This window comes from Diorhabda carinulata, chromosome 1 (assembly GCF_026250575.1).
Source record: "Diorhabda carinulata isolate Delta chromosome 1, icDioCari1.1, whole genome shotgun sequence".
NCBI lineage: Eukaryota > Metazoa > Arthropoda > Insecta > Coleoptera > Chrysomelidae > Diorhabda > Diorhabda carinulata.
In genome coordinates, this window is record NC_079460.1 from 29,753,304 (window position 1) to 29,778,986 (window position 25,683).

At 29.0% G+C, this 25,683-nt stretch overlaps 2 protein-coding genes across 8 annotated transcripts in view; one reads left to right on the plus strand and one right to left on the minus strand.

Annotated features, from left to right (window-relative positions):
* The window catches only part of LOC130890735 (putative transcription factor capicua), a 30,164-nt gene extending 18,383 nt beyond the window's left edge, over positions 1-11,781 (minus strand). The window contains exons 1-14 of one of the 6 annotated variants that reach the window (XM_057795030.1): positions 11,471-11,752; positions 10,957-11,407; positions 9,362-10,271; positions 9,062-9,266; positions 6,367-6,533; positions 4,945-5,051; positions 3,712-3,982; positions 3,141-3,625; positions 2,831-3,051; positions 2,156-2,724; positions 1,661-1,903; positions 860-1,042; positions 575-728; positions 255-517 (exon numbers count right to left, since the gene is read on the minus strand). In XM_057795030.1, the coding sequence (XP_057651013.1) occupies positions 255-517; positions 575-728; positions 860-1,042; positions 1,661-1,903; positions 2,156-2,724; positions 2,831-3,051; positions 3,141-3,625; positions 3,712-3,982; positions 4,945-5,051; positions 6,367-6,533; positions 9,062-9,266; positions 9,362-10,271; positions 10,957-11,271 (4,093 nt within the window). In that variant the 5' untranslated portion in view covers positions 11,272-11,407; positions 11,471-11,752. Of the gene's footprint in view, positions 1-254; positions 530-574; positions 729-859; positions 1,043-1,660; positions 2,725-2,830; positions 3,052-3,140; positions 3,626-3,711; positions 3,983-4,944; positions 5,052-6,366; positions 6,534-9,061; positions 9,267-9,361; positions 10,272-10,956; positions 11,408-11,449 lie in introns of all 6 variants that reach the window. The other 5 variants (XM_057795020.1, XM_057795010.1, XM_057794990.1 and 2 more) reach the window with 5 other exon arrangements.
* A 343-nt stretch (positions 11,782-12,124) lies between these two features.
* LOC130896348 (mothers against decapentaplegic homolog 4) lies at positions 12,125-24,734 on the plus strand. 2 transcript variants are annotated; one of them, XM_057804374.1, is made up of 10 exons: positions 12,125-12,166; positions 12,273-12,500; positions 13,401-13,670; positions 13,789-14,133; positions 14,929-14,976; positions 16,100-16,147; positions 16,400-16,450; positions 17,364-17,782; positions 18,048-18,186; positions 18,502-24,734. In XM_057804374.1, the coding sequence occupies exons 3-10, from the start codon at positions 13,409-13,411 to the stop codon at positions 18,705-18,707; spliced, it is 1,518 nt and encodes a 505-aa protein (XP_057660357.1). In that variant the 5' UTR covers positions 12,125-12,166; positions 12,273-12,500; positions 13,401-13,408; the 3' UTR covers positions 18,708-24,734. The 2 variants fall into 2 exon arrangements, with proteins under 2 accessions (XP_057660357.1, XP_057660347.1); XM_057804364.1 differs by having other exon boundaries at positions 12,126-12,166; positions 12,273-12,412.
* Positions 24,735-25,683: the final 949 nt, after the last annotated feature.

Below are 25,683 nucleotides of genomic sequence, written 5' to 3' on the forward strand. Positions count from 1 at the left end.
GTATTATAGTTAAAAAATTTCGTCTCAGATATTTTTTGTACTGTAAACACAACAAGAATACAATAAATACTCAAAGTATCGAAAATTAGGTAGTGGAAATTGAGGAACCCAAACATTTTTGAAGATAAATGAGTAACACATTTTATTTTATAATGAATAATAAATTACGTTCAATTTTGAGAGTATTTTTAATAATTTTTTCATATAAATAATACAAACAATTTAGTAATTCAGTAAAAATTCACAATAATTACCTTTTACATTATCAAAATCTGGCCCAAAAAATTGGTTTCCAACAATAGGTTTCGTAGATGCCGATTTTGGAACATTTTGTGGCGTTTCAACTTCTGAATCTTCCTCTAGGGAGGTACGATGAGTGGCAGTTAGTGGAGGTCTTTTTTTATTATAGAAAAGTCCTGGACTGGATATAGAGAAGGCGCTTGGCGACTGACCATCTTCAGGTTTGAACTGAGGTAAGGCAGTAAATTTTTTCTCAAAATTTACTTGCTCCAGGACTCTGAAAAATACACTTTTAGAGAGACACAGATATTACTGACACTATATTTAAAATTACCTATCCATGCCATCTTCAACAGACCTTTTAAAAAAGCTCTTCTTTGTTGAAGGAGACCCAATGTCTGCTTGGCTACTATCTTCGATTACAGAAGAATTTGAAGAACCTGATACATTTTCTTGATTTCCTTGTGAATTTGTACTTACAAAAGCAGCTAAAATGAAAGTTATTAATTACATCAAATAGTTGACTCGAAATATTAGTTTACATTTTTTATACAATTATGTTTAGTAATATTCGCCATTATAGTGGTAGCAAATGGGTAGGTGTGAATACTATACTTACCCATGGATTGTCTTCTTTGTAGAGGGGCTTTACCAAGCTGAGCAGGTGTAGGAGCAAGTTTAAATTCCTGGTTCGGTTTATCTAATAATGATTCAGAAACAGGTGGAATCATTTCTAATGTGGGTGATTTTATATCTTCCTTTATATTATTATCATTAGTCTCAGGAATATGTAGAACAGCACCTTAAAAAAAATACATGAAATATTTTCGAATATGTCAGTAAATTCCATAACTTCTAATCTAACATTATATACAAGAAACAAGTCAAGTTAAATAATATAATGCCCAATATTCTCTGCAGTACAGAAGAAAATATTGAAAACATATTGTGTCAATACCAGTTGTGAGAAAAAAACATTGGAGTATAGCAGAATGAAAGGTGAAGAAATACTTAATTGTTATGGAACTAAATGTAATATTGGTTAGATGAGAAAAAAATCTGAGCAAATTAAGTTATTGATATTGTTACTAAACCAAAACTAACAATTACATTATTCAGTCCTTCGAGCCTTCCTAAGGTCGCTAACTAATATCTGAATCGAAGGACCAGACATTATAATTATGAATGTTGATGTAATATTGGTAAATAGTGTATTAGGTAAGAATATTATGTGTTTACAGAAATTTCAACTTAATTCAGCTCATTTTTCGTGGCAACTTTATTCAACCAAATTATGAACAATGGAGTATGATTTTGCGTTTGTATATGATTCCACTTTTATAGTAAATTATATAATCCTATTCTCAATGGTCTGCAATTATTTTTTTCCATATTATATTTTTAATATTAGCATTCTTACCAGTATTATTGAAATAAGATTTAGAAGATGTAAGAACTGTATTCTGCGTAGCTTGATACTCCGCTTGAGAAGAAACACAAACTTTGTTATGAGCTTGGGTTACAATGACAGATTGTGCATGATTTGGTTTCAGTAACTGTAAACCCTGTAGAGACAAGCTTCGACCATTTGAATCAGAGACAGGAATGCTGAAGGGGGAAGGTTGCATGTACAGTTGAACAGGAATTTCTGATGCTGTAGAAGCTACAACAACAAAAGGTTGTGATCGTTCATTTTCATTTGATAAACATATAGTTGGTTGTCCGCCAATTACAACTGTTAGAGGTTGTGTTTGGTAATTCTGGCTAATACCATCATTTAATTGCATAATATTTGGTTTAATTTGTGGTTTTAGTATAGCTAATGTAGAGTTAGTTTTGCTCATGATTGTGCTCGTTTGTATGTTAGATGAATTAGAGCGTTGTGATACATCATTTGCTTTATTGATCAATGTACCTGACCAGTTCTCATTATTTTCCGTATTTTCATTTTTAACTTCATTTTTAAATACTTTCGGAGAAGCTGGCATTGTTTTGAAGGCTCCTCCAGTTGGCTGAAATCCGGAAATTCCTGATGGATTGACAGGAGAGTAATGGAAAGCTGTAGAAGTTGAAGCCAAATTATATTTTGGTAATTCAATAGATGGTAATCTTGCTTTTATTGGTTTTGGACGACACGTAACTTCTGAACAACTAGAATTATTTACAGGGCTAAATCGCTGGAATACGCGATTTTCTATAGAAGAATCCATGTCACTTTGAGATTCCGAATCAGAGTCGGTAACTTTTTCTTTACACTTAAGATCAATTTCAGTGCTTGGGTCTTCGCATATTACCATCTGATCATCATCAGAAATATCTCCTACACCTTCCTGCTCTTGCAACAATTTTGAAGGTTCTGTGTTGTTAGAAGGAGATGGTACTTTTGGACTAATTGGTAAATCACTTGGCTCCCCACTATCTCCTGCAGAACTCAATTTACTTCTTGCAGAACCCGTAGATGATTTTCTCCTATCCTTATTACACCTTAAAAATATAAAATATATAAGAAAGGGTACTTTAAGAAATAAGGGAAATTAAATGAATATCTGTGATAAAACGAAATCACAGAAAGAGAGATAAAAATATATACCATTTCCATTCAGGATGAGCCTTGAAATGAGCTTCTTTCACTTCAGAAGCTAATTCATGATACTGTTTCTTTTCATTAGGACCTAATGCATACCACCATTCACCTAAAATTTTAGAAACTGTTCGATTGTCTTGGTTTGGATGCCGTTGATGTACAAGACCTCTATGTCGTTTTGAAAATATCATGAATGCATTCATTGGCCTTCTAATACGTTCTTTATTCTAAAAAAGTCAAATAAAAATCTTAAAATACTGTATGACCACAATAAATATATAATTAAAGAACATCTTTGAGAAATATTTCAACTCACCTTATTTAATTCTTTGGGATTACTTTGTAGTGAACTTAAAGACTGACTTCTTCTTTTGCTATTAATATTACCATCAACATTTACATCACTGGGTTCACTTTCAAAAACATCATCATCTTCTTCTGTTGGTGTTGGCATTGGTTCTGCATCTCCATCCTCATCATGAGGATTTATTATTGGTCCACTATTTGTACTGGGAGGTGCAGATAATGGAGGTGATAATTGAGAAAGAGGTGGAGAAATAGGTCCTGAAGAAGTTGTTAACAGTGGTACTATTGAATGCCATGGTATCACAAATGCGGATTGAGTTGTTGCGGTGCTAGTTTGAACTTTCACATGTTGAGTAGCATTAACAGATCTATTAGGTTGGCTTATCTGAGATGCTGGAATATGAGAAACTGTTGCAACTCGTTGATGACTTTGAACTTGAATAGGACTATGTAAAACTAATGAGTCTTTTAGATGGTTTGATGTACTTGGGGACACTACAAAAAAGACAAAAGTCATGTGTATTTATTTACTTTTATATTTAACTAATTTTGTTATGATAATAAATAGTTTAGCGGCTTACTTTGTTCAGTTTTAACAATCACTGGTGATGAATTTTGTTGAACAGTGGCAGTGGGAATAACTCTTTTCAGTACAGATTGCGACGTAGATGGTAGCACTGGTACCAATTGTGTCGGGTTAACAATAACAGGCAGTCCACTACTAATAGAAGTTGGCTGAATCAATCCGGGGCCGTTGGAATGTGAATGTATATTATTAACGTTACTAGTATTGTTATTATTTGGAGTGACACGTATTAATTGAGTTGGATGTATATGATCGCTTTGAATTACCTAAAAAACCCGTGAAATATATTACAAAACTATCACTCTTCAAAATATTCTGTAACAATTAATTTCAAATATGTTACTAAAGTTATGTTTATCTGTTAAAAATAATTAAAAAATTTCATATATTGGTAAAATATACACTGTCATGCAAAACTTGGAAGATAAAAGGTAAAACTGAATAAAATTAATTCATTATAAACATGTCTTAATGATACGTCAGGTTACTCTCCAGATCGAATGACATTCAGTCCAATTTATATGAAAAAATATTAAATAATTTTCAAATAACTTTCTGTATTCAATTTTTGATTATCCTTACAACATTTTCTAGTTTACTATTATCTTAACCTCCTAAATAATGACATTACAATTTATTTATAGTGCACTGTACATGCTTTACTTATTTTAAACATCCATTAGAACTGAAAATGTAAAACTTTAAAAATTTTGCAATTTAACTATTGACCATTTTATAGGCTTTTGTAGTAGTTTTTTTTTCGTGTGTCAAATCATTTGTTAACAGAAACATCTCTTAGTTCCTGATAAGACAGCTGTTCCTATTAAAATGAGTGCAGTAAATGTTGTGTAGGCAGATCTGATGAAATATTTGTTGGGTATTATTAGAATATCTTCAATAAAATTGCACCATTACATAAAACCAAATGTACCAAGAACATTTGCTTAAAACTAGATGAGTTATGATAACCCTTTTACCTTTATGTTTGCTATGGACAACTAACAAAATACAGAGTTCAATCGATTGATGAACATTAAAACAATTATCAAAGATATTTGCTATTTATAGTGTCAAAAAGAAAATGGATAAGAAACATACACACAAATTTACAAATAACTATCTTGATGTTCTAAACCCATCAACAAATCATAAATCATCATAAACATCATAAATAAATATCATTCCACATATTTTCAATATTGAAGCTTATAAAACAAAAAATATTTACTTGTCTAGGAAATGATTTAGGTTCCTTAGGGTCATTATTCTCTACTTCATTTTTCACAATCATAATACTCTTTTCATGTGTTGGAGGAACGACGCAATAAAGAGCTCCTAAAATGAAAAAACATGAATTACAACTAATACTAGATTATGAGCGTTTTTATATTGGGAATATGGTAAAATCAAACACCAAAGTGTACTTAATTATATATTTCGAGCTTTGGAATACTTATGCATTCATTGTATGGGACTGAAATTATGGTGAAATACATAAAAATATGTATAAATGTATAATAATAAAATTTAATTACAATGATTAGTTAAGATCTGCAATTTTGTAATTGCTTGTAAAAAATTAAGTTCATAGTCTTCAAAATTCAATAATTAAATTGACGCTTGATAGAAATATTGATTCTGGTTATTATATCTTAAATCTTAACTAATGATTGAAATTAAATTTTATTATCGTTACACATTTATACATATTTTTAAATTGTATTTGACGATAATTTTAGTCCTGGATGATGAATACTTAAGTATTGGAAAGCTTGGAATATATTAAAATTAGTAAACTTTGGTGTTTAATTTTGTCATATATATAGATATATATATGTATATATATATATACACATAATCAAATGAAACATTATTTGTGTAGGTGATCCTAATTATCATCCAGAATAGTATACAGTATACAGTGTAGTGAAATATGATTTTTATAATTACTTAAATGTACATTATTATTTATTTTCCATTAATTTGTATAATCATCTAATTGATGTATTTTAATTAAATTAATAATTCAATTGAATTGAAAATGGTGATATCTACCTATCGAATTGTTTGCACAGATAAATCAAATAAACAATTTATGGGAACAATTGAAATATTAAAAAATTATTTTGTAAAATTATCCTTCATTTATATAGAATGGAGTAGTAGTAGTAATTGGTAACAAGAAATTAATTATCTTAATATTTTATAATCCCTTCCAAAATATGAACTACCTTATCAAAACCATGTAGTAATTATTAAAAAAAAATAAGGAACTCAATTTATTCCTCTGAAGGGTTGCATATCCATTATTATTATTACTTTAAGAAAAAGTACATACATAAGTACCCTTATTTTCAGATGTAGTTTAAGTTCTAGAAATTGATGTAGACAATTGAAAACCCAAAATGTGTATTACTAAATCTATACGAAGAAATATTTTTTATAAAGTTTATTGAGCAATTCTTCTTATCTTGAAAGAATTCAATTAACTTCATTAAATTTGAATTACGTTTTCTTTAAAATAGTCTATAGTTTTCATAATAAGCTTTGGCGAATAGCAAACAGTTGTTTGAATGTGTGTTTGAATATTTTATATACATTATGGTAATAAGCAAATATCACTTCTTTTATATGGTATTCAAAAAATTACCTTGAGATAGTGAATTGGTTTCTGGTTCTGTATGCTGAATAGGAGGACTAGTCAAAGCATGCTGTAATATAACGCTAGGCTGTTCTGGTAGGCTATTTGACCACTGCCTCGGATTTGGTGATATCCTAATAACACTGGTAACATTTTGTACTGGTCGAGCTTCGGGCCTGAATAAAATAATAAAAATAAGATACTGTCAGACCCAATTTACACATTTATTATATATATATATATATATATATATATATATATATATATATATATATATATATATATATATATATATATATATATATAGTTTTTTTGATAATTTCTAAAAGAAAAATAAATTTTGATGTTCTGACGTTTCTTTAAGTCTTTATCAAAATAAGATATTGAAACTGACAATTTGCTTATTTATATTGATCTATACATCATCTTCATTGTTTTTTTTTGTTTCAATATCACTAGATATATGTGACAGTTGTTTGTATTTGAACTCAACAAAGTCGCATAAAAAAAGCTGTTGGAAATTATTTTCAAGTTTACTACTCTCTTGTATAGTGCTGGTTCATAATAATAGAAATATTTTTTATATAATAAATGTTATGAGAATCAATGAGCAAAGAATCAATCTTGAAACATTTCGCCCTTCCTACTGAATTTCTTTATTGGCTTGTTAATATTTTGTTCATAAACGTATTCAATAGAAAAATATGTTTATATACATTTTAATTTTTACAGTAATAAAGCATTTTCTACTAGCATTTTGTCCTTCCGTCCGTCTGTAGTAGCGATTCCTCACAGGAAACATGTGCTTGGGTTTTTTGCATTTAATACCTGTATAACTGTAGCCTGTAGATGTGCCAAAACGATACATTTTTGACATTACGAACAAATTGATTAAATTAACGAAAATGTGATTCTTCCAATTTAAATTTTCATTCAAACTTGCTATAGATTAACACAAAAATAAGTTAAATCATGATAATGTCTTACTATGTGGAGATTTTAATCAAAATCAACTTCCACTAAATTTGAAAATTTTTTCAGAGCAACATTTAAAATCGATTTAGTATCTTCTAGAGAAGCTACAACAAATGCAAACACAACAATTAATAGTTATTGCAAAATTCAGTGTTAACAAAATTGAAACTTTTATTTATGAATAATATTTTTCATTTCACAAACCAATTATTGTGAGAATTGTCAAGAAATATTGAGGACAAAATTATTAAATAAATGAAATTATTAATATTTTTCTTGTTTTATTTTTTATGGAACATGCTTTTTTAAATTGAGATTTTTGTTAATGTTTACTGATTGCTAAAGATAAAAAATGCGCTATAGTGTCGCGCAGTACGATGACTTTTTTACTTGGTTTTACTTTTTGTATCACAATTGTGATAATTGAACTATTGGATGGACTTAAGTATTTTCATTAGTTTAGTAATGAGAAGATTAACAAACCACAACTATAGATGTATAATTTAGCTTCACTGGAGTTATCTGAAGTTGTACTTTCTTTTTAGAATGAAATGATTTTTTGTTTATTTTTTCATATTTTAAACTTTCATAATTTCTGTAACTTAGGTGGTCGTGAATACACTTGTACTTATAGTATAATGGAAATCTAGCACCTCCTTATCAGTAAATAACAGAGTTTAAGAAATACAAACAGAAAGTTTCAAATAAATCACTAACCCCAATACAGGCTCAAAAGTATGTAAATACAATAAAACAAAGCAAAACGCACAGGAAAATTCACCAAAATAAAAAAAAACGTATCAAAACTGTAGAATACAATTGTGACATCCAAAAGAACCACGAAATGCGACTTTTCCTATGTAATAAACACTCCTGTTTCATTTATTCTCATTGAATAAATGCATAGTGATAGTACAACGAAATTTAAATGTTATTTTTATAAATTTGGAGCAATATTTTTTCCCGTATTCCCCAAATGATTATTAAGCCAAATTAAATATTCAGTTATTCAAACAAGAACCTAGAAGTTGAATGAATACAATACCCAATTAACAGTATTTCTAGGGTTGACATATAAGCTGCTCTTTTCTACTAGATTAAATAAATCTATGTTGAAAAAGATGAGGAAATTCTTCTTTAGATTGTTACTTAACTAGGTCAATATATGTAGTTTATGTTTGCTGTCTTTATGGTTGAATATTATTAAAATAATCATATACCTGTAAATATTTTTCCCACTTGTGAAACTTACTACTTGTTCTAAGCCAAGGTGCTTGATTAGCTTTTTGGTAGTTTTAAATAAGATAAGAAGGGCCTATCAGAAGACCTATGTATGCCCTTTAACCTAAGTATGAACTATATCTACATCTAAATGAACAGTAATACTTTTAAAGACAAAGTAATAATTAAGTTACATTAAATTTTGTATTCTATGTATACTAAGAATTGGATCTAGTCCAATTTTCTTACTAAAATAATTCCTAATATTCATATGCACTTTTTGTGAATTTTTTTAAATTATCTACTTGTAATTCCATGTACAAGAGTCCAGCAATGTTATTTTAAAATAATAAAATTTCTCAGATGAGAATTTGGAGTTATTACTTGGAAATTATAAGTTTTTTTGGGTTATAAAATACTTTAATTGTTAATATGAAAAAATGACATAATAGTAACAATATTGGTTATCGAGAATAGTTCCGAGTTATACAGTTAATAAGTAATGTACCTTATAACTTGCTGATATGTAGTGTTGTATCCTTGAACTCCTGGGGATGTTCTCTTTTGCATTCCAATTGTATGACTACTTGATATTGGCATAAAAACGTTTTGTCTAGATCCCACTGTTATTGGTGATTGCATAGTATGAGGTGACGAACCCTGTCCATTTGGTGAAAAAGCAGGTGTTGCTGATCTTGAACTGCCCAATGAAACTAAACAAATTGATTAAATAAGAAATATATATGGTATATATAATATGGTACTATTGTTTTTATTAGTTTAATGACCATATGAAATAGTAAATTACCCAACATATTAGCAGCTTCAGTCTCCTCCTGATCAAATCGACCAGTCATTCGTCTATCACTACAATTGGGAGAGGTTTCAGAATCTCTCGAAGTATCTTCACCATCACCTTTACTACTAGATCTTGGAAAATGCCCACTACGAAGACTATTGCCCTTTAAACTTAAATGTCTGGAACAATATCCCCGACGTTGACTTTCTTTCTTACAATCATCCACAGAACACAATCTCCGCCACTGCTTTCCATTGAATTTCTTCCTAATTCCATTCGGGTTGGAAACAACATCTCCCTTTCTATATTTGTGAGGTGTGGTTGCTTGACTTCTTGGAGTAGTTGGTTGTGATCGAGTAATGCTGCTAGAGGAGCTGCCTCTACTATGCATACTACTTCTTTTACTACTTCCAGATAGTTTAGCATCAACTTCTGAATTAAATGTTATATTATCTTGTCTCAGTTCATCTTCACTCTCACAAAATTCATCACAATGCCTACCGTTGGATAGCGGTGTACAAACTGATATGGGAGTGTGCAATTGTGTTGGAGATGTCTGGTTGGTTCTATTATAATAATCAAGTGTGGGTATTATCACATTGTCTATGTTGGGTTCTATATTTTCTAATTCGTCCCACCATGGAGGACGAAGTAATCTTAGGTCTGCTCTTTTAACAGTTAATTCTACTGTTTTTTCGCCAATAACAGCAACTACAAAACGAATTGGTTGCCTTTCCAATATAGAACAAACAACTCCTTCAATAAATTCCACACTCTGGTTGAGACGTACACAGATTCTAGTTCCTACTGTTATTTGGTTAATTGAAGGACTTGCATCACTTATCACATTAAAGCATTCATTATCAAAAACATTGGCATATGTAATTGTTTCTTCTTTTCCATCCAAGGCAACTCTTATCTGAAAATAATAATTTCTTTTGGTACAAGATGCCTCAAAAACTTTGCTAATATATATATATATATATATATATATATATATATATATATATATATATATATATATATATATAGTATAAAAATAAATGAGAATCTGAAATATTGACAATTATTTATTCTAAAAACTTTGACATAACATTAAAAAAATCATTAGTTCTAAAGACATTCCACACTCTAAAATCTATGATAATAAGTTTTTATAACTCTATCAAAAATTGGCTGTTTACAAACTTTACTCTTTTTACCGTAACTTGATTCTCGAATTATGTATGTTTCATTTCTATATTTTCAGCTAGTTAGATTTCATTACTGAATCAAACTGGTTAACTAACATGCATAAATATGTATATATGTATAAAACTAATATCAAAATATAACTACAAAAAATACACCTTCAAGCAAAAATATTACACTACAAAAAATAAATCGAGGTACCCTTATAGGTAATTATTATCATTATTAGAAAGTAACAATAAATTTAACCTGTAGATTTTTTTAAATAGATCCAAACAGCCTAAATGTTAAGTACTGATTTCATTTATCAATTAATGGTAAATTTTGAGATATAATAGTGATCACTTCATGTTAAATATATTATAGGCATCATCAAATATTACTATTATTCTAAAAGGAATATATTTACTTACATTAGAACCATTAGCTTCTCTAATAACACCTGGATAATACAAATCTCCTTGTTTAGCCAATATTCTATGATTACACCATTCACTAAGATCAATAACAGCATTTTGTTTGCAAGAAGTTTGTGTTAATATTACTTCCTCTTGAGTTGTGGTTCTTGTAGAACAAGAATAATCCACAGCAGTAGCTTGAGGAGCTGACATTACACTTGGACATTGAACTACTGACACTGGGATACAAGCTGCTGGCTGGTTATTTTCTTCAAGTTCTGAGAGATCAAATTTACGTTTTTTAGGTAATTTTCTCACCCCCATTTCCATGTTTAAAAATACTGATATTTATAGGGTCAAATATAAAAAACGTGAACCTCTATGAATAAGTTCTAAATGGCAATCTTGAAACATTTTTTAACTCTTCATTCAGTGTCATTCTAGAGAGATATATTGATGGGATCATCTAAAATAATACAATGACAAACGAAGTGTATACAATACTCACTACAAAGTTTAAAATTATTACAATTGTTTCCGAGAATCCAGCTTCTTTGCGTTACATCAGGATGAGTAATAATAAACACTGCTTTATGAATGGAATGTTATAGTAGTTGATAGTAAATAAACATTTTATTGTCATATGGGCGACATCATAAAAGCTGGTAAAACGTCCCATATACTTATATGTAATAGGCCTGATAAAACACTAAATGTTTATACTAATATTACCTAATTATTGAAATTAAAGATTTACAACATTTTTTGTCTAAACACCCACAAAATCCAGAGAACACAGACATTAAGTGGTCCCCCCTCACCCTTCAATCTAAGTAACACAGATCATGGAATACATACGGTCTGCTTCTCTTTGACACTTTAGTAATTGTCATTTTAAAGTCAAAGAAACGTCGGTTTTATGAACTATCTCGAAACAGAAGGCCATAATTTCTCAAATTTTGTTTAGTATTTTGAAATAAAAACGCAAAACAAAAGAAAGATTTATAGTATTAAAAATGTTTTAGATCATAGTCATTGAGTTTTAATTCTAATTTTCTTGATCACATAAACGCAGGTGCGTTTACAGAAGCTGTTATTAGTTGATCCACAGAAACTGTTATGAAATTTGTTGGCCACACTGAAATTACGTACTGACATTTTACCCTTTTATTTTTAGGTTAATTCTTAAGATGCGTGTGATTGCTACTTAGTTCAAGCATATGAAGTAAGAAGTAATTTTTTAATTACAATAAAATGCTAGTTTACTTCATAAATATGTATTGTTTACTTAGATAATTTTTTCTTGAATTTGTATGAAATTTTTATTGTAGGTACTAAAAATACTTGAATTGCGAATTTAAGAGTAATTGGCGATTGCAAACCAATACTATCCGTCACCACAACGTAACCATGGTCTTGTTACTTGTTACCGATGCCAAATGTGAGAGAGGCTTTATCTAGTTTTATCTATGTAGGTGTTTAGTTATATGCATTGTTGTTAAATATTTTGAATTCCTCCGAATGGGGTTGATTATTTTTCAATAAAGAACAAAATATCAGTAAGTACTAAAATGCAATAGTAAAAACTTTGATACTTAAGATTACTCAGTTATGTATGGATTTGGTTCTTTGCTTCAAATTCGAATATTTAAGTTACACCTCCTTGTATAACTATAATATACAAAATTTATTAAAGTATCATCAAACCTTAGAGATTACTATTAAACAAATTACATATTTTTTAAATGGTGACAACTACAGTAATATTGAATTTTGAAATATATCCTCAGGTTAGATTTTAAAAATGCTAAATGGCAAGTAAAGGTGCTATTTACATCCCCTAATAATTAATGACTTGTTAAGCACTGTAAATATTGTTTTCTATTTCCATTTTTTGAGGTAGACATTTTCTGATTAATTTAACAGAATTATATTATAATTTACAAAAGCAAAAAATAACGTGTGTGAATCTAGTTAGATATTTCTTAAAATTTCTATCCAGTTCTATAGAAAAATTAGTTAACAACTTTAAAAATTTGCATGAAATTGTAATACATTTCCTTATAATTTTTTTGCATTTTTCTTTTTCTAAGTTTAAAAGTTGTTACATAATTTCACTAAGTACCTAGTAAAAATTTTTTTTACAACCAGATTTTGTGTTTGTTGATGTGAAAAAAATGTTACCAGGTTCCGACAATATGAAAAAATGTTTTCTCATTATCTATTGTGTCATATAAAGGTTATATTTCCAATACATAAGCTACATAGCTGGATAGTTAAATACTATTATTGGACTTACATATAGCTTAAGCAATAAATTTATAAAAGCATTATTATTTTATTACTTAAATATGAAACCATTTACAAACATTGTTCAACATAATACCACATTATAGGCCTACATCATCTAACATTTGTTTATCAACAATAATTTAAAAGTTATATTTAATTTTTTTTAGGCTGAGGAATGTCTGCAATAAATACAAATGCTCCTTCATCAGCAGATGCCTGTCTAAGTATTGTACATAGTTTGATGTGCCACAGACAGGGTGGAGAAAGTGAAGGTTTTGCAAAAAGAGCTATTGAATCTTTGGTAAAGAAATTGAAAGAAAAAAGAGATGAGCTGGATTCACTAATCACAGCTATTACAACGAGTGGAGCACATCCTAGTAAATGTGTTACTATTCAAAGAACATTAGATGGTAGATTACAAGTAGCAGGAAGGAAAGGTAATTTAACTAAATGAATTATTCCTTTATCTTTGAATTGTTCTTAAGTCCAATATGTATAACATATTTAAAACTCTAAATAATATAACATATTTTATTAGTATATACAATTTTTTAGGATTTCCTCATGTAATCTATGCTCGAATATGGAGATGGCCAGACTTGCATAAAAATGAATTGAAACATGTAAAGTACTGTCAATTTGCATTTGATTTGAAATGTGACTCAGTTTGTGTCAATCCTTATCATTATGAAAGGGTTGTTTCACCTGGTATTGATCTCTCAGGTTTAACCCTTCAATCGGGAACTCCAAGATTAGTTAAAGATGAATATACTCCTACAGCCGTTACTGCTAACAGCATGGAAATTGATGCTGACATGGGAATCAAATATTCTCCAACAATACAACATCACCCTCCACAACAAAATTTCACATTAAGTGGACTTCAATCGCCTCCTTCAAGTAAGTGGTTTAAATATATAAAGTTGTTATATGGTGGGTTGAGTATATGTACTTTAATCTTGCTAATGTGGATTTCACTGTATTATGTGTATTTGGAATTTCATGTCATTTAAGTAGTTGTGAGGTAATGTGGGAAAAATACCCAGGACAACTGTTGAATAATATAAACTTGTTAGTGTCAAAATTATAGCAACAACTAACTTCCAATCTACATTTAAAGGATTTTTTCACTAAAATTCATCACCCTAGCTTTCTATCTAGGTTCAGTGATAACTAATAACAATATTAATCAAGAAGTAATGCACAGTTTGCCTCTGCAGACAGAATCTATCACATATTCATGGATTACATGACTACCTATATTAATTAAAGTATTCATCTACAAAGTTCTCAAATAACGAAAGGTTGAAAGATGATTAAACTGTGTCAGGAGAGATGTAAGAACTCTTGAAAGTGAGAATTAGTGGGCAGCTGCCTGTGAGAGTCCACAGGAAGGAATTATTAGATATAACCAAGGTTCAGTTATAGATTGCTGTATTGAACATGACTAAGTTTTCTCCACCTTTGCTTATTATTTTACAGACAGATAAGATTAATTAGTTGAAAATCAATTTGTGAGCAAATTGTACTCACTACAATTTAATATTGTAAGTTTTTCTATTGCTTATTGCTATTAGTGATAATTATGATTTGTATTTTAATTTTTATCTTTTTCATTATTAGAATTTCAAGTTTGTGCATACATTATTTGATATATCACATTCTATGGGCATTATATGATTAAATTTTTCATAGATCAGAATCCAGTACAACCCCCACAGGAAGCTATACCACATGGCTTAGGTATGTCCATTTGTAAGTTATCTTTGAAAGATATAATACAACTTTTAATATAGTATAGTATTAGCTAAATTACTTCTCTTCCACAACTGCGACGGAAAATAGAAGAAGCCACGGATGTAATGAAAAATAATAGACAAGGATTATTTGATATTAAGAGATCTTTACGAAAGCGGATCATAAAGTGTATTGAAGTAAATGGTGGGCATTTTGAGTATTTGCTTTTAAGTTTTTTATTTTTGTTTACAAATTTGTTATTATTACATATTTAAGGGATAATAAAATTTTTTTATGAAAAAATTAAAATTTATTGAACTTTTTAGAAGCAAATAACTCGATAACCGATTGAGTTACACAAATCAAAGAAGAGTAAATTTTTTTTGTAGAATTTAATGCTTTTTAATTATTTTTTATTATTTTAGTTGTAAGTTTAGCCCAAAAAAAGTTTATTTTGATTTAATTAACAGAAACAAGTGTAACTAGCGCCCTCTATTAGCAATGCTAGTGCAAATTATGATTCCTTATGCCAAAAAATAGCAATATTTGCATAAAGCATGTTGAGCAGAATCATCATATTTTGAGGTCTAGAATCTACAGTTCAGAGATTGGATATTCTTAATGAATCACCCTGTATATATATATATATATATATATATATATATATATATATATATATATATATATGTATGTATTATTAGATCCCAGCTTTACTCAGTGAAAAACCTAACTTGTTTGTTTCATTCTTTTATAAAAAATTTCCTATAACTTGGGTTCAAATAATATATATGTATTATTCCAGCAAAAAAGCTGTGAATCTTGCTGATATCATGTTCAAATTATGCTAATTGGATTACCATCATCTCATAAATGTGATTTATGAGAAATAATACATCAAAATGAGTAATTCTGATTCAAAATAGTTTATTGTTTTGTCTGTTATGAACTTTCTCGATAAATTACAATTATAGTACTTTTATTTTTGGAGGATGTAATCAAGTTGTATACCAATTTTACTTAGTACAAAAACTTGATGAAGAAATATGTTACTAGTTTCTACTATCGCTAGTTGCACTTTTTTGTTGGTGTACATTCTTTTTATTAATTTAATTTTTATTTGATTTTTTAGGCCAAAATCCAGTGCAACCAACACAAGAAACTATACCACATGGATTAGGTATGTATTTAAATAATATCTATGTTTAGTTTTATTATAGTTTTCATATTTCATTATAGTTGAGGACATTATACATCTATCTACAGAAAATGTATGATGTATGTTATTAATGCTTCAAAATTAGTACATGAATTACCGCTACCTGTTTCAGTCTATTTTCTCTATTGACACAAAAAATTGTTTAGGCTATGTCACTATCATTTATGAATTATGATAGTATAGCTCCTTTAATTTAAACCATTTAATTTCTAGGTCAAAACCCAGTGAGACAACCACCACAAGAAACTATACCGCATGGCTTAGGTATGTTACTAGTTTATTAGACTGTACTTGAAAGAGGTGTTTATATATTTATACTTGTTTAATTTTTGAATCATACTTTTGCGAATGTCCCTTGTTTGCTGGAGTTGAAATTGTTGATATTCTTCTCTAGCTTTCTGTCCTACTTTGGTCTTTGTTTATCTTCCTATTCCATATGACTCTTGCCTACTTCAATTTTCAAATTTTTTAACCATGCTCTTGTGGATCTTCCTAAAGACTTCGTCTTGAATTTTTTATCTTTGAAAACCTGCTTCAATATTCTTCCTTAATTTGATTTGTATGGCTGAAAGATTTCAATGTTTTTCTTAACTTCTGATTTTTTCAATGTGTGGAATTTCTAATGTTATCTCTTTTGTTTTCTATTTTTTTAACTAATCTTATTTCAGTTGTATTCAGTTTTGCATCATGTGAATATTGATATTTTGTTATGAACTGGAGTTTCTCACTTAATCTTCTGCAGGTATTATTTGTTTTATTTTTTTCCTAGTTTCGTGTATTCAAATACCATTATATTTAAATATTCACAAACTTTTGGACTTGTCCAATATTTTCGTCTTCTATATGTGTTTTATGCTCTTCTCGTTTGTTCCCATGTTTCCATGTTTTTAGCAACTTATAAACTTCTAGATTTTTATTTTTATCCAAGATCACCCTAATACCTGCATAGCAGTTTTCCAGTATTATACGTGGTGCTAATTTCAGTCCCTCCAATTTCACATAATTATTTGAATTCGAACTGTATTTCTTGCAATTAAATATTTGGATAAAAATTGAAGTAATCTGTTTCAACACTTACAACAGAATATATTTTTTTAAGAACAAGGGGGTATACATTTTTGCATCAAAAGACTTTTTATTTAAGCTTATTGTATGTATTTAATTATGTTATTTTAAGGAATCAACTCTCCCAATCATATTAGTTCTGATGTAAGCATAGCAGGTTTATTGTCATCTCAACCTGCTCCTGAATTTTGGTGTTCCGTGGCTTACTTTGAATTGGATACTCAAGTAGGAGAAACTTTTAAAGTACCTTCAAATTGCCCAAATGTAACTATAGATGGATATGTAGATCCTTCAGGGGGTAATCGATTTTGTCTTGGAGCTTTAAGTAATGTCCATAGAACTGAACAAAGTGAGCGAGCAAAACTACATATTGGTAAAGGAGTTCAGCTAGATCTTAGAGGAGAAGGAGATGTATGGTTGAGGTGTTTAAGTGATCATTCAGTCTTTGTACAAAGTTACTATTTGGATAGGGAAGCTGGAAGACAGCCTGGAGATGCTGTGCATAAAATATACCCTGGAGCTTATATTAAGGTGAATAGAAAAAAAATGACAAAAACTTAGTACATAAACTGTAATAGCAACAATATTTTTTACAAACTTAATATAGAAAATTTTGATAATCAACACAGAAAAATAATATTCATACATATAAAGCCTAGAGTTTGAAGATTTAATACATAGTGAGATCTCATGAAAAAATGAAAAATATACAAGTATCTAACTAATGAATCCAAGTGAGAAATATTGTTTTCAAATATGTCCATATAATCACTGTTAGCAAAATATATTTTTTTAGGTCTTTGATTTACGACAATGTCACCACCAAATGACTACACAAGCAGCAACAGCTCAAGCCGCTGCTGCGGCGCAAGCTGCTGCTGTAGCTGGACACATACCCGGACCACATTCAGTAGGTGGAATAGCACCGGCTATAAGTAAGCTGAATCAAGTTAATAATTTATAACTTCTAATTCTTTCAATTTAGCGTTGGATATTACGATTCTATCAGGTTTTCAATACTATTGATGTATATTACATTAAAAAAATTTAGCTGTTGCACCAAAAAATTATCACATTCTAAAATTAAAAGAAAAACCTCAATTCTTTCAACTGACCCTGATGGAAAAGCATTTTTAAGAATAGTTTAGATATATTTTTGAGGTTTATCAAAAATTTTATTGGATTTAAATACACAGTATAAACATTTTTGAATTTTTTCGCTTTTTTTTAATTAAATTATAACCTTTCAGGTTTATCTGCTGCAACCGGAATAGGTGTTGACGATTTGCGTCGACTTTGTATTTTGAGGTTAAGTTTTGTTAAAGGTTGGGGACCGGATTACCCCCGTCAGTCCATAAAAGAAACGCCGTGTTGGATTGAGGTACACCTTCATCGAGCTTTACAACTTCTCGATGAAGTTTTACACACAATGCCTATTGATGGACCGCGACAGTAGACGATAGTTTTCACAAGAATCGATGCTTTTTCTATTAAAATTCAACAAAATTTCCCATATTACGCAGCATCATAAAAATTGTTCATATATAAAAAATGTAATAAATGGGAGAATTTTGATTGTTTATATCAAAAGTTCAATGCAAACCTAATTCAAATTTAACAATTTAAGTGGAACCAGTTATCTTGAAACTTTATATTTTAAGATTAATGAGAAGCAGCTTGAAATATATGCTTACAAACAATTTCTCTTTTATAGATATTTTTTGTTTATCTTCAGTTCTAAGTAGTAAAAGGAATCGATTCCGACATCACTGAAAAATACATCACCACACATAAATTTGTTATTTGCCGTAAGTTAGCAATTCAAGAAACTCCACATCTAGTTTATATATATATATATATATATATATATATATATATATATATATATATATATATATATATATATATATGGATGTTGGTTAAAAAGATTATAGTTCTATGGAATAATATACATACTATCCCAAATAAAAATAATGAATTCCAATGAAATTCTTACATAATATTGGATAAATACTTTAAATATAAATTCGTGGTATGCAGAAAATTTATTTGGAGCTGGAGCAAGTGACATTAATCTTTCAACTTATTCTACTGTTTTCACACATAAATTTCTATCAACACATGTTGTTAACTAATACTCAAAAATGCATAGGCTCGTAAAAGGATTAAAAACCAAAACATCTGCTATCGATTTCCTCTGTTAAGTTAACAGATAGCAGTTACCTATCTATAGATATTTTTTATCATTAAAGCTTCTTCACACACGATTTCCCATTTTTATGTCATGCTTAAATGGTTCACACAAAATTGTTTGATAGCTTAATAAATGTTTCACTGAAACGAGGAATGTTTCTAAAAAATTTTTTCAGGCATTTCTGGTTCAAAAAAATCACATAAAATATTGAGTTTAAAAAACTAAAAGTTATATCTTCATCAATATGGAACTAAAAAACGGAGACATCTGTGTTTTATTTCATTGTTAAACATTTTTTAAGTTTTATTAGGATATGGCACTATCAAGACTGGGTATATGGGTAACTGGAAGTAAGAATTCTTTTGATTATTAATGTTAGTTAGGATTTTAGAGAGATACAGTTACTCATTTGGATACAAGTTATGTTAGTTCTATAAAAAAGATTTTAGAATTTTTGCCACGATAGTATTTTACTTTCGTTCTTTCATTAAAGGAGTATTGGGAGGCCTATGTTTGCAATGGCTCGTAACAGCCTCTGCCATAAATATGAACTGTTACTTCCGTTTTTTGGTGTTATGGATTACTCTTACAAAGATTCGCCTTGTTTTAAAATAACAAAAAAAATTAATTTCTATATTTAGATATAGATTAATTGGCATATAAAGTGAAATGTGCAAAAAGTGAAAATATACTCTTTTCATTTGTTGCACAGTGTACTATTGCATATTATTCATTGTGTGATATGAAAAACCTACTTGAATTTTTCAATGCTAGTGACAATTTTGACATTTATAAACAGGTGCAACTATAAAATATTTGATGCTAACATCTTCATCTTATAATCCAATCAAATCTATTTGTGAACTCTTTTTGTACATATGTCTTCGTATTGGACGTTTCTGAGAGTACTATGCTAATGGTATATGTATTTTTATTTAATAAAAAATATTTATAATTAGTAGTTGAAACAAAGCTGTAATCGTTTATATGTCAAATTAATTTGAAAATTATGTGATATAGTTATTTTACTTTAATTATATGAATTGCTTTTAAGTTCCATATTTCATAATTTACACTGGCACGCATCTATTTTGGCTCTCTGAAAATAAATCGCTGTATCACCTTCCAGTTTTTTGAATTGCATGTGTTAAGTTAATCGCAACAATTGACAGCTTATCTATTTTTACGATAGATAGAAGTTTACGTGATAATCTTTTATTGAATATTCATTTTTCTCGTGTGACCTGCTGAATATGAATCAGTAATTAGATTTAACTCATCAGCTTTATCTTTCCTCAAACACGAAAATCCGTCGAACAAATCTTTTTATTATTGATTTGTGTGATGCTTATCAAGTTTAAAACTCGAATTTCCATCTTTTTTTAATGTAATTTCAATTACTGAAGATGAATTTGCATTCCAAATATTAAAAAATTCAAAATGAACGAATCAGTAAAATTCGCTGGTGGTGACAAAGATTGATTTTTTTCTGCGTTTGTAACATACACTTGTATTTTCTAACGATCTGTGTAGTCGATTTCTGATTCTCTTCAAGCAGGTCACAATACCTGAAATGAATGTATTTCCAATACAAGATGTGGAAGTGTGATAGAGCGATTCTGAGGTCAGATTTGTGTTTGGCGAGCCAGAATATATAGAGACAAGCGTCGCTTACCTAGGTCAGACATTTCGTTTTTTTTTGTGTACCGGTATTATTCTAATAATTGGCTATAAATGTTTTTGAGTATTTGAAATAATGTTGTGGGTGATTGAACTTGCTTATTTATAATAAAAAGTTTCACTGTAGTGATTGAAGTATGTAAATAGATTTTTAGTTGAAGCAATAATATGATAAGAGAAATAAAATTGGCACATTAGCAATACTCTTTAATGTACTGTTAGTACAACCAATATACTTTATGCGTGATTTTTAACCAATCTTGCAACACAGGGTAAAAAAAGTAGAAAAATCAGAAAAAAATCAGCACCAACAAAATTGAAATATACTCGTATAATGACTCTCACCCCTTCAACAATCGTTTTTATTCCTCACATCCTGGAAGTAATTTCTAATTAGTGATTCACGGTTATAGATAACATCACAACCATCGTTAAACATTATACATATTTTTTTAAAACCAAAAATACTGGTATGCTGCATTTTTGGATATAACTTTAAAAATGTTTGACATAAATTACAGTATTTCACGCCAAAACCTTAGGTGCATTCAATGTAAACGAGCTTCGACCAATCTAGATTATACAACTGACGATACTGATATTTTATTATTTCACCAGGCCAGGAAGCCATATGTCTGGCTAACATATTTAACGGAACTGTATAAAAAAGAATGTGTCACTTATTCGGGGATACATATTGGATAGCTCGGATAAGCATCTGCTGTGGTGTTATCGGTTTTCCTTGTCCATTAACTTTGTCATCACTGAAACAAAACATATAGCTGAAACAAAACATATATCATATTTTAAACTATCCAAAAATCAGTGCCAGAACAGCGTACCACTATCATGACACCAAAGTAGAATTGAACTTTTCTGTAGAGACGAGCATTCTCAAGATATGGTTGGAAACCGAGCTGTAGATGTGTAATACTTGCAGAGTATATAGCTTTTTGTTCATAAAGAGGGCCTTAGCTAGTTCGGTCAGTTGACTATACTCAGAGATATACTCATATTATCATTCCGAGGAACATTTGCTTAGATAATAATAAAGTTTCTCATAAATATCCATGTATTCAGTTGAGGCCTTATTCTATTCACACAAATAAATTAAACCAGAAGAAATGGTAAAATATATTCTACCATTTAATAGATTCCTTGTTTAGTTTAAGAGCTGATCACATTAGTTTGGTGAAAAGTTGGCATCATGACTCACCAAATAATACTAAATTTTTAGTATATATCGTTCAATTAACAGATATGGCCAAATAACTTGAAAGCTATGATTTGTAAATCATAACTAGTGCAAAGGTATATAGAAACTACATTGTCATCTCCAAAAAACAAACTTAATACAGTTACTAGACTCAACGTAGGACAAACTATTTGAAGTCAAAACTTTCTAGACTAATGCCTAAGTCACGGGCGTCCAAATATAGACTCTCATATTTTCAGATGTTTATAGTAGTGAAAATTCGAGTCTACCACTGAACGTTATGCAAAATCATGTGCATGCTATAATCTCTGTTTTTAACATAAACTTTCAAACCAATTAGATTGTGAAAAACTCATAGAATGGGTTTTATCCGATTGACATTTTCCAAATATTTTTTATTGTTTTTTCCTCGCTTTAATCATTATATTGTATAGCTAGTTATTTTTTTTGTGTGTGGACATAAATGAATACACTTTAAAGCTTTATTTGTATTTGAAATGTGGGGAATTTTGTATTTAGGAGTATGAAAATTACTAGAACCTGCAATATAGTTAAATGATTGAATCACCTGTTTTTTATCAATTAAAACATTATTACAAATTATTTAAAGTACTTGAAATAGTACAACAATATGCAACTAATACAGAAAATATCGGGGCCAGCTCACGATTTGAAATACAATAATTCGTGTAGGTAGTCAGAAAGTATAATTTTTCACACAGTTGTCAATATTTCTGTGAATAGTTCTCTCATATTAATTTATTTTATTTGAGAAAATGTATATGTTTTTATAATTGAATACAAGTGGGAGTACCTCACGAACATCTTCAGTTAAAATTTACCTTAAATCAAATTCATGTCATATATATAAATGAATATTCGTGATTTTTCCTATTCAGAAGCAATAAGTAGATACGTCGAAATGATTGGTATTGTACCCATACCAATGTTAATTTTCCATCAGTTTATTGTTGCCTTTGGTTTATATTATGTATACTGTAATTTGGATTTTAATAAGTATATAGTAATATTTTATTCAAATTACTGCACGTAAATATATATTACCACCTCCAAAAATTTGATATTCAATTAGGTCCATTAAAATAATTATTTGAACGCAGATGTTAATTATATATTCCATAATCAGTCAAACTTTAAGTATTTGCCAATCAAAATCATGCAAAATTTTAGTATGTATTTAGGTATTTTTTATTTGCCGTATATTCATCATTTATTTTTGCAATGATAAAACGTGTCACTTAATGCGTTCCTCGTATCAGATTCCTGCCGTATAACACAGTGGATTTTGATTAAAAACTATCCAACTTAAATCATTAGGAGAAACAATTGAATTGTACTATTATTATAATATTTTACTATTTTTAATCAGAACAGTTAATTTAATTTTTTCAAATATCTAATGCCTCATAAAGCAAAAAGAATTTCCATTTTCATCTTATTTCATTTTTTTGTACAGAATTTGTTTGAATGATCGAGGTATCAACATAACTAATTTGTTTGATGTAAGTACTCTTCCAAGTCCATACTGTTTAAAATACTGCACAAGGTGTATAATAAAAGTTCTTTAAGAATATGACGATGTTTAAATATCGAACTAATAAAATCGGATATTATAGTTAACAAAAGTTGAATATTGCAACCGCTTGACCGTTTATAACAACTTTATAATGACTGTAAATAAATAATATTTTGATACTGTGTACAAATCATTAAGCTGCATAGTACAGACGATTATTTTTCAACTGGCTTTAATTGGTGTCATCAATCATTGAACTATCTATCCATTCTTACCAACAATAAGAAATAAATTTATTGACATTGAGTGAGAATTGTGCTACCACTCAGTACTTTTTTTCTGAAATGTTTGAATTTCCTCGTTATATGCAATGCGAAGGACAATATTCTCACCATGTCATTTTGTGAATTTTTTATTTTAAGCTTTTTAATAAGAGATTATCGCGAGACGCCCTATACATGTTATAGTATATTGAAGCAATTGGTATAACTTATTTAAGATGATGTAGGGTGGTTCATATTCGATTTTGAGTTAATAATAACTTCATACTTTCATAATTGCCTTTTCCGCAACACTGAAAATATTTGTTTAATTTTTAAATTTATTTCATCTGAATAATGAAATCTAATATGAATTCCTCAAAAGCAGTCTAAACTGCTAACAGCAAGATTCAGGACAAAAAAATCGAATTGAGTAAATGTAACTAATATATTTTGGCAATTTTGCTCACAAGTTTTATTGTTCTCAGTTTATTTTTATATATATTTTTTAGATGATGTATAATATTTATATATTCTGTAATTTTCAAGTATTTTTAAGCAAGAGGAAGTGTGATATTAAAAAAATATTATTCTTATTTGCTTTTTAATACCCATGTTTGTTGATATTTGTTTATTTTAAAATCGAAATTAGACTGCGTAAATCTTTATGCACTATTAAAGTCTCCATAGCGTAGTGACTATAGTGCGATACTCACATGCCGGAGGTCCCAGATTCAAGTCACGCTAATGCCATTTTTTATTATTTTATTTAGTAATAATTATTTTTGGGTGGTATTTCTAATTTGTATTTTTGGCACTCGTGAAAGAAGAGAGTTGACAAATCTAAGAATCGAGGATATTAAATCTGAAAGGATTTTTACTATTTTAAATCCAATTTATTCAAAAATAGATTATTTGTATTACAAAATATATTGCTTCAAAACCTCCTATAGTGGATACTTTCAGATTCTTTTTAAAACTGCAAATAATAAATGAATGAAATAATCAGTAGGAATACTTATATTTGAAAAAATGCCATCAATTATAGCAAAGTACCTTAATTTGCTCAAGCTATGAATAAACGACATCATTTTAGAAGGTCATCAGCATATTAGTGAACTCTGGAAGAGACCTCCTAATCTAAAAGAACACCGAGATTGAAAGTCGTTTACAGTTGCAGAGGGCTGCGTATACTCTACATTAAGTAAAACAATATTCCTAATTCAATATTAATGGATTATCATAATATCCCTTGTACATCCCAAAATTATGGTAATAGTATTTTATTGGAATATAAAACTCTTTTTACTACATCCACTCTCGCTGCTAGCAATTCTTCATCGTATGGAATATTTAACATTAGCAATACTACTGTAGTTTCTACCCACAACTCTTTAGAATAAGCTGAAGGGTTAAAACTGAACAACTGCACAAATAGCACATTTAAAATATTAATATATATTATATTTTATTAGGAATTAATAAAAGCGTTACCTATAGTTTTTTCTAAAGAAAAATTAAACTCACTTTACGCACTAGTGCGTA